This window comes from Emydura macquarii, unplaced genomic scaffold (genome assembly GCF_026122565.2).
Source record: "Emydura macquarii macquarii isolate MOO-44397 ecotype Brisbane River unplaced genomic scaffold, CSIRO-AGI_Emac_v2 contig_1253, whole genome shotgun sequence".
Classification (NCBI taxonomy): Eukaryota; Metazoa; Chordata; order Testudines; family Chelidae; genus Emydura; species Emydura macquarii.
Genome location: NW_027131390.1, coordinates 103,034,388 through 103,048,197, shown reverse-complemented (window position 1 = coordinate 103,048,197; position 13,810 = coordinate 103,034,388). Strand labels below are relative to the sequence as shown.

Below are 13,810 nucleotides of genomic sequence, written 5' to 3'. Positions count from 1 at the left end.
CTTCAGCACTGACACCATCATCCCTCGAGATGGATGGTCGCCCCGCAGCATCCCACAGTCTTCAATGTAACTTAAACACTTGCTTAAGTGCCTTCCTGAATTGGATCCAAGCCCAAGATCTCGGAGGTATTTATCTGTCTGTAAAACGCCTAGCCCGGTGTTACTGCTATATAAATCCTAACAACATTTGCTGTTATCAAACAAGAGGTAAAAGCTGTCACTCTATCCATCTGAATGACAGATATGAGATGTAGGTATCAGACAGTGATTGAAAGATGCCTCCACAGGAAATTAAATTTAAGTTTCATTTATTCTAGGGCAAACGCAAAAGGTTTTATTTTAGGTTTTTTTTAGCAAATTCTATCACATAAATGTTAACAAAAAACATCTGTACATTTGCCATGATACACTCAAAAGTTAAACAAATAAGATATAAATACAGATATGGATGTAACATGACAAAAGCCAAAAAAAGAAGGAAAAAAAGAAAAAAAAATACATGCGCATGAACACCGTGCCAACAAAATCATTTCTTCTGGCTGAAATTTTTCAGAGCAGTTTTTACTTCCCATTTAAAACATTATTGTTAGCAAAGTCCTGCTGTATTCTACAAAGTTTTCTTTTCTGTCCCTTAATATGTAATATTACGCTTGATAAATAAAGGGGTAAGGAAAGGGAAAAAAGATTTAGATGACAAAGATGCAAGTTACGTTACTATACAGGTTATTGGTAAGCTAGTAATAAGCAATAGAAAAGAAGTCTTGTATTGTATTGTAATCCAGGCAAGCACACATAGTGTACCTTAAGAAAGCCACATGCCTCAATAATTCTGCACTACATGAGCGAACGACAGTACTTAAAACTGTGAGGGGGATGTATCAATTGATTTGCCCATGCCCACAGAGCACTGGTTCAGCCAATGACAGAATGGCCATCCCTGTCTGAGATTTAAGCAACTCCACAGCCAGGAGTGCTGGTCTTTTCACAGTCCCTCAGTCAGACTTTTTAAACACGGTGGGCAAATGCAGGAAACTTTTTTCTTTTAAGATATGAAAAAAATTGACGCCCTGTCTAATGGGCAGCAGGAAAAAGGCAGCTGCTGTAGGTGGCTGCTGCTGGGAAAATATTAACACCTGCTTCACTGTCGCAATGATGTCTCGCCAACATGCAGATTCCTCTCTGCAAATATGCCTGGATGTTGTCAGATTTGTAGCCAGAGACACCTTTATGCATGCGAAAGAAAATATGATCGAACAGCTTTTAGAATGCAGAACACTGGAGATCAGACAAGTGACATTCAGAGCTAGCCCTCTGAGTACTTCAAAGGAGAATCAGGTCATGTTCAAAATTCTAAACCAACCTTACTATGTACATTATTCGCAAATGAACTTATAAATAATCTAAGCCGAATGATTCCTACTGTATACAGGTGTGACAGACATATAGAGTACTCAAAGGATGAACAGTCCTTGACTGACTTCTGTAATGAAACAAAGTATCACATTAATGAGCATCTGTTGACAAACAAAAAACAGTATCTGATTAAGAAAGTAAGGCCTGGTTCTATGATTTGCAGCCCCAATTATGTCAATAACGTCTGGAAATACAAACTTATCACTGAAGTCTCAAAGCAGCAGCAGCAACATATTTCACATGTATCTCTAAGAGATGAGTTGTTAATTCGTACTGTAGTGTCAGCATATGTGGTAGGTCAGTTTATGGACGTTACAGTGCATTCACTCAGTGCATTCTAACAGTATTTTATAAAATATATAAAATCATTTCAGAAGGAATTCAATTCATAGATCCACTACAGTATGCCATTCAAACAAACAAACAAAAAGCAAACAGCGATGGAACAGGATCTGTCAGACAGCTGGAAAGACTAAGCGCAATACAGTCAATTACGCAGACGTTGCATCCAGCCCAGACCCCAGAAGATGCTGAACTGAGATGAAAAACGCAACTTTTAAAATACTGACTGTTAGGGAAAGCAGTTTAAAAATAAAACACACTAAAAATTCAAATAGGACAGCTGATGGCTGCCACCATATTGATTGAATATTTCCTCAAAAAGGAAAATTAATTCACATTAAACTAAAATAATTCAAATCATCACAACAAGAATTAAAAGAAGAAGAAAACTTCTAGCAAGCATCTTGAAAAGGGGTGAAAGCGAATGGTCCACGTGAAGGGAGAATGGTTTTTATTGGCTAGCCCATGTTATAACAGCATCTCTCCAATGAAGATATTTTCAAGTCTGCAGTGAGTCTTTGGGGAAATGCCACAATACAGGCTTGTTAAGGCCTCTCTTGTGATGGTGTTATATGTAAGAAGATAAATTGCCTGATCCTGCCGCCAACGTAGGATCAGGCCCGTCCTGAAAAAGCAGGAGCCAGATCATCCCCCTTCCACTTTCTCACGCAGGGGATGAAAGAGGCTGAAAAACTTGCTGCTTTGGGGCCTGATTCTGCTGGGTCCTGAGGCAGCTTCACCTCTTATTAATTTCAACAGGAGCTGAAGGCCACTCAGCATCTCTCAGGATCAGGTTTTTCAACAAACTGATGGAAGGTTGGGGGGCAAGGGGAATGCTGAGTCAACATGGCATTAGTCTTCCCTGGGTGGGTGTCTATGTGAACGCCATGCTGCTCTGGAGTGGGCAAAGGGTGCAGTTGGGGTGTGCAGAATCTGGGAGGGACACTCTGCATGGCATGGTACTCTGCAAACAGCAGGGGCTCTTTTAAGTAAAAAACGCTGATGCGGTATATTTTACTGGTGCTGGGTTGGTTCTTATTTTTCCCCTTGCTGATCAGTCCATTAAAGAATTCCCTCTGCCTTGCTTTTTACCGGGGCCCGATCCTGCATCGTGCTGACTGACCCCATCTCCGCCAAAGCCAATGGCAGTTGAGGGCACTCAACACCTCTCAAGAGGCGATAAATGCCTTGAGGATTGTATTCTGGTTTGGTCAGCAAGGAAGAGGTTAAAATGCTGGTTAACTACATTGCAGGCTTTTTAGGCACAAGGTTGTAAGCGGGTGTGCAAGAGAAGGGGGCCTTGTCTTATTAAACACTACGGCCAAGACCTATCGCTGCAAGTTTAAAGTTACAGGGATATTTTGTCCAGTTAAGAGTCCCCCTTTACATTTTCTAAGCCAAATGACGCTCCCAGAAGCTTGGAGGGGAATGGGCTATGGTAACTCAGGCTATTCATTATCCATCACCAGACTTGTTAAACCGGAGTTGTAGATCAGTCCTTTTTAGAACAGACATCAACCAAACTAAAGATTTCTCGGTGAGTTCCATAGGCTTAGCAAGTCTCCACTGTGCAGTCCTGACAACAAACCCAGTATCCTTCCTTTAAAATTAATCCCCAGGATCTTCGAGCAATTGAAGAAGATGGAAGGCAGCGCTGATGTAAACACTGTTAGTTAAAGTCGGGAGATGTTGGCTGCTCTGTGTTAGATGATACTGGTGGATGGGGAAAAGCCGCAGAGAATTTCTTAGCCTATATAGAAATCTAGAGCACTATCTATAAAACGTGGATGTTTTTTAAAAAAAACAAACAAACCTAGTTTTTTTCATTACTCATTCAAGGTGTCTATATGTCTTAAAGCATTAAAAGCCAGAAGCATGGCAATATTTGCAAAGATTTCATCATCAAGATCTTGCAGTTTAGGCAAGTTTCAGATAGAAGTTATAAAACAGGGATAGACCACAGAACTTGTGAGGAAAAATTGTTTACACAAGTAGGTAATTAGCATTTAAAAACTAAAACTTGGTATCAAATTAACTAAAACAAAAAAGGATTCATTTGACTTTAAGCATGTACGTGTTATTTGGACTCCGTTTTGAAACACTGCAACCTAAACATATGGTAAAGATTTCAGCAGGCTATACCGATATGTTTAAGTATGGCTTTCTATTGGTTTTGTTTCTTTTAAACGAGGACTGCAACACAGGCCTTGCTTCCTGTACATTCAGTACCAATAAGAGTCTACAGAAAAGCTTTAAAGGACTAAAATACTGATTGCAATAAATATCTGCATGGCCTCCTTTAGTTGATGGGACGTGCCGGTGAAGAAAGGGTAGCAGAAAGGTCTCTGAGAGGCACCGCTGATTGCTTCTAAGTCTACACACATGTCCAGATATCTCCATTAACTGTGCGTTGAAACATCTGAAGATGAGCTGCTGTTACTATTGGTGGTCTGGGCCCTCTTTATGTACAAGTTTAGTAGCTTCATCTGGAAGATAAAAGAAAGCAGGAGAAGATGAAATAAGCCAGAAAAGACAGATAGCAAAAGTTCACTGGAAATATTAGGGTAGAATCCTTAAGTGCAGTGAGCGCTGTGTGGAGCCGGGATCTGCCCATGCAGGACCAGAGTATAAATCAGGTGATAGACATGAAAACAGATGGTTACTAAAATAAACATTTTTTGGTAGCAGAAAAATATCTGGGGTGAAATCCTGTCTCCATTGCAGCGAATGGCAAAACTCCCACTTCAGTGAGGCCTGGATTTTTAAATTCATTGTTGGCATTTTTCAGGCCATGGCCCTGATCCTGCAATCTGATCTGTATGAGCAGGAGTCCTGCGATCCACACAGAACAGACAGCAGGGTGCTGGCCTATGTATTAGGAAAGGGTCTAGATTCCCCGCAGTCAGTGAAGACACAAGCCAGCCGGGACATGTGGTGTAGCCAATTTGTCCTTGTATGAAGGACAGCACTGGATTGAAGGCTCGTCTTCACTCCACTGTTAGCTTGAGCTATCACACGAGTGTTGCCCCTAACCTGACTCCTGTGCATACACAAACATCTGTAGCTCGAATTGAGTGGCGCTTTCACTATTGCTAGCTGGCCCATTGAGGGTGGGGTGGATTGAAGCTGGAGTCTTGCTGATGAACAAGCCAGTAATGCGGGGGGGGGGGGGGGGGGGGGGGGGGGGTGTGTGTGTGTGTGTGTGTGTGTGTGTGTGTGTGTGTGTGTGTGTGTGTGTGTGTGTGTGTGTGTGTGTGTGTGTGTGTGTGTGTGTGTGTGTGTGTGTGTGTGTGTGTGTGTGTGTGTGTGTGTGTGTGTGTGTGTGTGTGTCCTCAGCTACTCCGTGCTGCTAATCCAAACGCTCTGTGCCGCTCGAGAGTTGTTTTGCAGTGTGGCTACTCTAACTGAGCCAGGCTAACTAGAGCGGGGTGAACTCGAGGGAGCTAACACTGCAATGAAGACAAGCCTTCAGTGGCGGACAGCATATACCAGTCAGTTACCTAGTTTAAAAATACTGAAGAGGCTGTTAACACTGTGCAGGTACCTTGCTTCCTGTGAGCTGTGCGAGGTGAGGTTTCAGTTCTTCTCCAATTACTGAATAAATTGCCACTAGGCAAAACACGCTGGCTTTACGAACGCTGCTCTCTGTATTATCATACCCCTAGACCAGGAGAAACAAAAAGGTCGCACAAATCAAAGGTCATTCTCCAAGATCTTTTCAAATCAATTTACTAATGGGCTCAAACACTTTTCTTATGCGTGGCTCTAGGGCCTGATCCAAAGTCATCAGAAAGATCTCCATTGTGTGCAGTGGGCTTTTGAGTAGGTTTGTGAGGAACTGTACCTTAAATGGTGTATTCTGCTGGAGCTGAGCTCTTTCTACTGCTGCCAGCAGTGAGTTCTGGATCCATAAAGGGATTAAACTAACACTGAGGGCTCAGTTCTCTCCTCACAAATATAGAAGAAACCCGCACTGAAGCCAGTTGGGTTGTACGTGGGTAACTGGAGGAAGAATTTGGCGATCAGAGAGCCTAAGGGGATGCCCCACAGGCCACAGAAGTCATTGGGTGCCTTTTCATTGATTTCAATGGGCTGTGGATCAGACCTTAAAAGCTTGATATGGGAACACATTAAAGTCACTGGTGGGCATGAGTTTGGCAAGATCGGAGCCAAAAGCTGTTTTGTGAAGTGCATGAGGATCCTCTAATGGAATCTCTCTGTTTGTAGCACTCCCATCAACATGGCATCTAGGCGCTATAACAGTGCAAATGATTACTACTGTAGACTACTGTCGTGTCTTTTTAAGACAGACAAGGTGGGTGAGGTGTGGATGAAAGAGACAACAAAAGATGGTCCAATAGAAGATATTAGCTCACCCACCTTGTCTCTCTCATATCCTGGGACCAACACCTCTGCAACATTACAAACAATGCAAGATACCTTTTTCAGCTAATTTGTTTATGCATGTAATATTTATTTTGAAATTGGAAAAGAAAACTACACTAAGCTACGTCCTGTGCGTATCCGCCAGGTCCAGCTGACCTACATTACAATACACTTTCTGATTAACTTCCAACAGGAATTACTTTGAGAAAGTAGCTCCTGTGTGTCTTGGGGCGAGTGTGCTAGATTTCAAAAAATGGGAGAGACCTGCCTATCCAGCACCACTCCAGTGCTATGGCTCGTGATATTAAATGACCACTTGCGTGCAGAGATATCAACAAACAGCAATGAGAAACACAGACTCAGCCTGTCTGGCAGACTGCACACTAGCACCTCCAGACTCTGCTGGGACAGAGTCTCACAGGATCTTTTGGGTGCACACTGAACCTTTATACTGCTACTTGGGGGTTTCAGAGTTCCCACCTGGCACAAAGCTCGCAGCAGGGCCTGGGTCGGTACAGATGTCTACCAACAAAGCAACATTTGGCTTCTTTAGAGGAGGAAGGAAGCTAAATATGGTTATAAATGTATAAATAAAAATGATGCCACTAATCGTTTGCACTTCGAGAGCAGACAGAGTACTGATCTGGGGCTCAGGAGAGAAGGCTTCTAAGCCTGGCCCTGCTGCGTGATCTAGGGCAAGTCACTCCCCCTCTTAATGCTTCTGTTTCCCCTCCCACCATGTTACTGTCTTGTCTGTGCGGCTTTTGAGCACACGAGCTTGCTCCCTCCTTGTGTGATCTGATAGCACCTAGCACAGCGGGCCCAGAACTGGCCAGCAAATACAATGTAAATAGTAAATACGTATGGAATTTAGTCAGATTCATGCTTTAAATATGAATAATGAGAACACTGATAATAAAGGGGTTCATATTAACTGAGATGCCATTACAAACTGGACATTTACTATCCACGGGAGTTAAATGTACCGGTATCTCTCATTCTGAGTACACGTACTGCCACTGTATCATTGTCTACACAGTTTTCATACCAGCTTAACAATTTTGGATGGGGTGGTGTTTTCTACTACAATAGTTACATTGCTATAACCCCTAGCATGGAGTCAGTTATTCCAGGATACCAGTGCTTATACTGGTATAAGATTTTCCCCTCCCTGTAACAATAGCTGTACCACGATAAGGACTTGCCTACATGGGGACACCCAGAAAAGCAAAGGCAATGAACTGAAGATGTGAAGTTAATGCGTGTAGGTTAAAGCGTGTTAAACCAAGTTTGGATGCTCTCCGTCAGGAGTAAAATGGCCTTAGCTTGCCTCAGGAGGATTAAATTACAGCAAACTACAGCCACTTTACTCCTGAGTGACAGCAGGGGGGGAGGGTGCTTAACATGCTTTCACTTATGCACATTAGCTTCACCCCTTTGCTTGATTCACTTTAACTTTCCTGAGGCTCCCCATGTACACATGGCCTAGGGTGTGTATACACTGCAACGGGAGGGGCAACGGCAGCTCAGGCAGGCATACCCAGGCTAGCATGGCTAAAAAGAGCAGTGAAGCAGCGGCCGCATGGGCTTCAGCGCAGGCTGTACCAGCCCATTGGAGTCCTGAGTCAGACTTGAGTTCCTAGCCTATGCCAAGAGTTGTGCCACTGCATCTCTACTGTTATTTTTAGCTGCGCTAGCTAGATTATAGCTGCAATCACATCGTCCATTGTCATGTACGCATACCCAAAGGAATCCTTTTATCAGCATAACCATATCCACATTAGGGGGCCTGTACTGCTTTCATATACCAACATAGCCAAGGCTGCACCCAGCCCAGTATAGTGAAAGCAGTACAATGTTTATGTACAGATGAAGCCTTTGGCAACTTTCATTATCCAAAATTTCCTGTCATGTGCCTGTCTACGAATTAAAATGAAAATTATCCAAAACATCAGGCACGAGATGCATTCAAGACCCTGTATGACTGAGGTTGAACTTTGCAGCTAGGCACAAATTCCCTCATAGGATAGGATTTTAAAGCTAATTACGACCGTGTGTGATTTCATTTTCTAATATTCTGAAAGGGCTGAAATAATTTATCCTGTGACACAATCTTGAACGATTCTTACCATTAATAATAAAGTACATGGTCTTTCCGTTACCGCAATGATAGTAAAAGGAATGGACAAAAATAAAATGGGTAAGTAAAATGTAATTATGTATCCAATTGCGCAAGAGACAAAAGGCCTAACCTCTCTCTAGTGAAAGCCCACGGAAGCTAGGTGAGTTACATCAGGGATGCATCTGTTCCAGGATGGCTGAGATAATATTCTGGAGTTTAGATTTGTTTTCAGGCTGCGTTTATCATGTGGTTATTTGCAATGGAAGGTGGAAAGGAATAAAATGAGACCTGAGATTAGCACATAAACTGGAGCTGGCCAACCACTAAATGTAAGGGCTCATTCTGCAATTGTTACTATATGCAGCCCTTGCTCCAGCATAACTCCCATTACCCCCACTGGGAGTTTTGCCTGAGTAAAGACTGTCAGATTGGGTCTCAACTTTGTTCCCCAAGGACATTTAAAGAATCCGGTACTCCAGACGATCTTGCTGAACTGGAAATAGATTACCCAGTTGGTCTAGCAATCAGATAGGAAAAAGCTAAAAATATTGACAACCAGACTAAAAATAGTCATAGCTAACTAAATACAGCCCAGAATAATGGTAAATCAAATTCCCCAAGATAATATTAACTTCACTAAATCTTATATCTCCATACCTACCATACACTGTCCTTTATTTTTACTCCTTTAATTTTATATTAATTTTTATTCCATAACATAAGTGAAGATAATAAAACATCAGTACTATGTGGCACTGGAGAGAACATTAGAAATCATACTGAGGTAAGTGACGGTGGTAGCCCTTTGTGCGCCCCTAGCCCAAGCCTGAACCCAGCCTGAAATACATGGCTGTTTTTTCAGACAGAAGAATCCTTTTGAACTTTAGTTATGTGTCTCTTTACAAAAACAGAAGTGCTCAGGGTATATTACTGCCTCCTCAATTCTCCATGCCTTGTGACCTCATCTGAAATCATCTTCTGACCCTTCCCTACACCATTTTCTAATTTCAGTGTTGTAACTATATTTAAATTGTTTTTCAGATAAAATGTGCATGAACGCAGCACTGTACAATGAAGTTGTACTGATAAATGACATGAGATGAGGCCCTTCTGCCTATTCCAGGTAACAGCTAAGAGACCTTTTCAAACAAAATTGTGATGTCTGAAGACTTCAGCTCATGAGACTGGGAAAACTGACAAGACAATTGATTGGAGGAGGAGTGCAGACGCTACCTTTGAAAAGTAGTTTGGCTTCTGTACACATTAATGTCTTGGCTTTGCAAGATTAGTGCAGGGTGAATCAGTCACTGAAAGCCAGGAGGGAGTTCACTGACTATGACTGAAATTTACTAGAAAAACAAAAGCCACAAAACATCTCAGAGGACATGAACCAAAAGAGGGGCAGGGCTGTGCAGTCTTGTTTTCACAACATGCTCTGACATCAGAAATAATCTTAGCTGCATTTAAGGATTTATGCTACGTGTTCCAACAGTGCTTCTGTTCTAAGAGAATAAAAGGAAGAGAACCTTGATACAGTAATTTACCTTTATCCTGTAAACTCACCGTTCCTTACTCTATTCACATTAAGACAAGGTCTACACTAGAAACGGTTTCCAACGTCACAATATCAGTTAGGAGGGTGAATTTTTTGGTAACGTTTCTCTTCTGGCAAAAGGCCCAGTGTAGATGTGGTTAAACTGGCACAAAAGTACTTTTGCAGGTAGATCTTATTTCACTTAGGAAATCAGTGTAAGCTACAATGGCAAAAACACTTTTTTGCCAGTAAAAGCTGTGTCTACACTAGGAGGGCTTGCCATAGCTGTGCTGGTACATCTGTCCCAGTAAACCTTTTCTAATGTAGGCCTGGCCTAAGCGTCAGATTCTGGCTGGTCTTGCAGGGGTGCACAAAGCTGGGGAGAAAAGAGGTGCAAAGAACCTTCCCTTCACTAGTGTCCTGCACAGGGGTCAGCTGCAACGTGGCTGTGGCGTGACCACTGCCCCATGGCGGAGAGCTGGCTGTGCACAGCAGAAATGCATGCTGCTTCCAGTTACAGAGTGGCAGGGCTGCCTCTGCAGCGTGTGCTCCTTGGGAGAGCCAGGAATTGTGAGTAAGTCATCTGGAATTCTGCCCGAGAAACTCCTGCTGTAACACAGCCCCCCACATCCCAAACGCAGGTATGTGCCTTTAGCCACAACCTGGCCCTCACCTTGTACAAGATCCTTCCCTAGCAACTTGCAAAGGAACCAGATCCAGTGAACGTACCTTCAGACTAATCCTGCTTTTTAGGGTGTGGGGATCAGTCACTACAGGTGAGTTATTCACATGCATTTCACTGTGTTAGACCGACTTATTAGCATACCTGACGTTTTTATCTTTAAAGCACTGCACCAACATTATCTGATGAATGACTGCAACAATGACTTTCTGGTCATATAACGTCTTCTATCTAGAGGGATCCCAAAGTGTTTTACAAATGTTAGAAATGGATTTGCATGATCAGCATAGGTTCCTAAGGCAGTAAGAGCTCATTCATCGCTAGCTCTAAGAGTTCAAATATCATGAGTCAGTCTCCAAAAAATCACGAGACTGGCTTAAAAAAGATGAGATTACAAAAAATAATAAATGTTGGGGTTTTTTATTTGCCTTACTGTTTCTATGCCTTTTGGGTACATTCAGGTCATGTTTTCAAGCTTCTCCACAACAAACGCATTTTTTTTTTAAACTGAAAACTGAGATTCTCATGTAACCACCTGACTCCGGGAGGTGGGGCTTTAAGAAAAACAGCAACTATTACAATAGTTGGCAACACTGGCGCTGAGGCAATGGTAGGGATGGTGCTGGAAGGATAGCTTATGGTAAAGATCTGACATCACTCTAGCACTCTTGAGGTTTAAGAGGAATGAAATGTTAGTTTTAGCTTCTTGAGAGATCTCTTCTCAAGCTTTCCTCATCCAAGTTCCCTGATGACACAGTGAGGTTTACAGAACCAACCCCCTGCAAAAACATCAAGCTTGTGACTCTCTCAGGTATCATTCTATCTTACTCTCTCCCTGGATTTCTATCTTTCTAGCATACCCATAGTGCCTGGCACTGCTGGCTGCCTGGCGTGTGGGCAGAGAAATGGATTACCATTCCCACACAGACACCAGTGAAAGTGAAAACCACAGTTATCATCCTGTAAAGAACCTGCCTTAGCGATGGCAAAAAAACACCTTTACAACACGCAGCTCACGTCTGGTATGATAGGTGTCCAAATATGAATTGGTCGTACACTTCAGGGAGCTGGGAAGGGAGAAGGGCTCCATAGTCTATTTGGAGTCAGACACAGGTTTACAGCCAAATCCTGATTGACTCAGCAGAATGACAGAAGAACCTGTGATCTATCTGTGTGAGGTCATTGTGATCTACCTGCATGAGGTTAGGGTGTACAGAGCCTGCACACCAAAGAGGCTAAATCCTGCCCTCGGTTGCGCATGAGACTTCACTGGGAGCCACGCATATGTTTCCAAGGACAGCATTTGAACTCAAGAATTTGATTGTCCCCTTCCTTAGACTAAAGTATTAAGATACTGATAAAGACTAAAAAGAAAGCTATAAATCTGCTTTAAATTTAAATCCAAAGACACCAGATTCTGGTTTCAGAAGGTCCCATATACTCTGTTAACCAGACACCACACTTTAGAAGGAAAGAAATTATACTTTGCTTTTAGTGTATGTACAATGCTGAACAACAGGGCTTTATTATTGGTTGGTCATTAGGCACTACCAAAATAAACATGACGACGATGACGAATAGATCAAGATTCTGTACCTGTAACAATCCAGGAATGATATCAGGAAGGAGCTGATGTAAAGATTCTTTTGAAATCCTTTCAATTACTTTTGTCTGCATTTTGATGGCAGCTAGATTAATTGGGTAGTCAGCAGTTTGAATGATGGGGCAAAGCACTTTGATGCACTGCTCAGGGTGTATGGAACTGGCCAGGGTGGAAGCAGCTTCCTCAGCAGCTCTGACAACCTGGAATAAAAGAAAAACAAAACATTAATGGGCTCTGACTTCACAAGCAAAAAAATCCTCCATGTTTTAGTGCACAAAAGGAAACTTCCACTGATGTTCTTCAATAATAGACCCCTTAGAAGTACAAAAGTCCTTCTTGAGGAGTGGGCGGCTCAGGGAATTGGCAACATTTGCTTCCAGCTACAAATCTACTGCAAACAGGCCAGTAAGTGACTAAAAATCACAACCACTAGTTCACAGATTACCAGATTTTAAGGCCAGAAGAGACTATTCGATCATCTAGTCTTGCCTTCTGTATAACACAGGTCGCAGATTTTCACTCAGTGCCCCTGGTATTGAGCCCAATAACTTGTTTGATCAAAACATGTCTTTAGAAAGACTCCAGTTTTGATCCGAATACATCAAGAGATGCAAAATCCACTTCATTGGTAGTTTGTTCATGGTTAATCACTCTCACTCGTGCTGAGGCACATCAGTCACAAAAAGCTGCATCAGTCTCCCCAAAACTCCATCACTGTCTCCACAAAAAAGTCACGGATGGACTGATCTCAGATACTGAACTACTCATCCTTTGGTGTTGTCAGGATGCAGGCACCTCTCTGAGGCATCACTGTTGCTGATTCCATGCTGTTTTCTATGGATGAAGAATTGTCAATCTGGGATCTTGCATAACAATGAAACTAACTATAAAATGTTTTAGAAAAAAGAATGGCAATCTGCCAATTTGTCAGTATTCTGTAGGTATCAAATCACACTATCATACTTCATTCAGAAGGTCTGTGAATGAATACCCAAGGAGAACAGAATGTCTGCTCTTATGCTTCAGCAATATACAATTATTTGTAAATTCCTCTACAATTTTACACACTAGACATGTGAAGCCAGGATTTCTTAGTGTTAACCTGTATTAGCAAAAGGGGGCGGGGACTGTATTTTTATTGAGGGTGGGGGAGAAATATAAGTAGTTAGCAATGGGAAAATCTAAGCCTTTGGTACCAAGGAATTAAACTGCTGGTACTGATGAAATAAGACGCTCTCAAGCTCTATTTGGAGATATTTTCTTTAAAAGCAATTCACTTCTTGCCACTGGTGCTTTTGATGACTCCTTCCCCCGGATGCAAATGCAACTAGGATTAAGAGGAAGCTTGGATGTCTTGTCATGAATTTAACCACATTTGTGGGTGAGTAAAAAGTATTTGGACACAGGATTTTTGCATTGTAACAACTCTGAACATTTCATTAGTCAATGTTCTCACAGACACAATGAATAAGAAGTTGCATAAACAGACCACAATGTACTACAGAATTTTACTATCTTCTTGGTGTTTTGCCTGAGAAAAAAGTGACACTATTTTAGTACACACAGAGACAGATTCTGATCTCAGTTACATCAATATAAATCTGGAATAACTCCAAAAATATTGATTTTGATAAGGCCATTGATTTTGGCCTTAGACCTGTATTATTTGCAATGTAAGTTTTGACTGTAAGGCTGCAGGGCTGGGGCCCATTTTATTAGTCAGAAAGG

General features: G+C 42.2%; 1 protein-coding gene across 7 annotated transcripts in view; it reads right to left on the bottom strand.

The window, feature by feature from the left end:
- Positions 1–291: 291 nt before the first annotated feature.
- CLASP1 (cytoplasmic linker associated protein 1) overlaps positions 292–13,810 on the bottom strand; it is a 246,209-nt gene continuing 232,690 nt past the window's right edge. For all 7 annotated transcript variants that reach the window (XM_067549649.1, XM_067549648.1, XM_067549650.1 and 4 more), the window contains 3 exons: positions 12,076–12,282; positions 5,300–5,416; positions 292–4,241 (listed from right to left, as the gene is read on the bottom strand). In XM_067549649.1, coding sequence (XP_067405750.1) covers positions 4,155–4,241; positions 5,300–5,416; positions 12,076–12,282 — 411 coding nt within the window. In that variant the 3' untranslated portion in view covers positions 292–4,154. The remainder of the gene's footprint in view (positions 4,242–5,299; positions 5,417–12,075; positions 12,283–13,810) is intronic.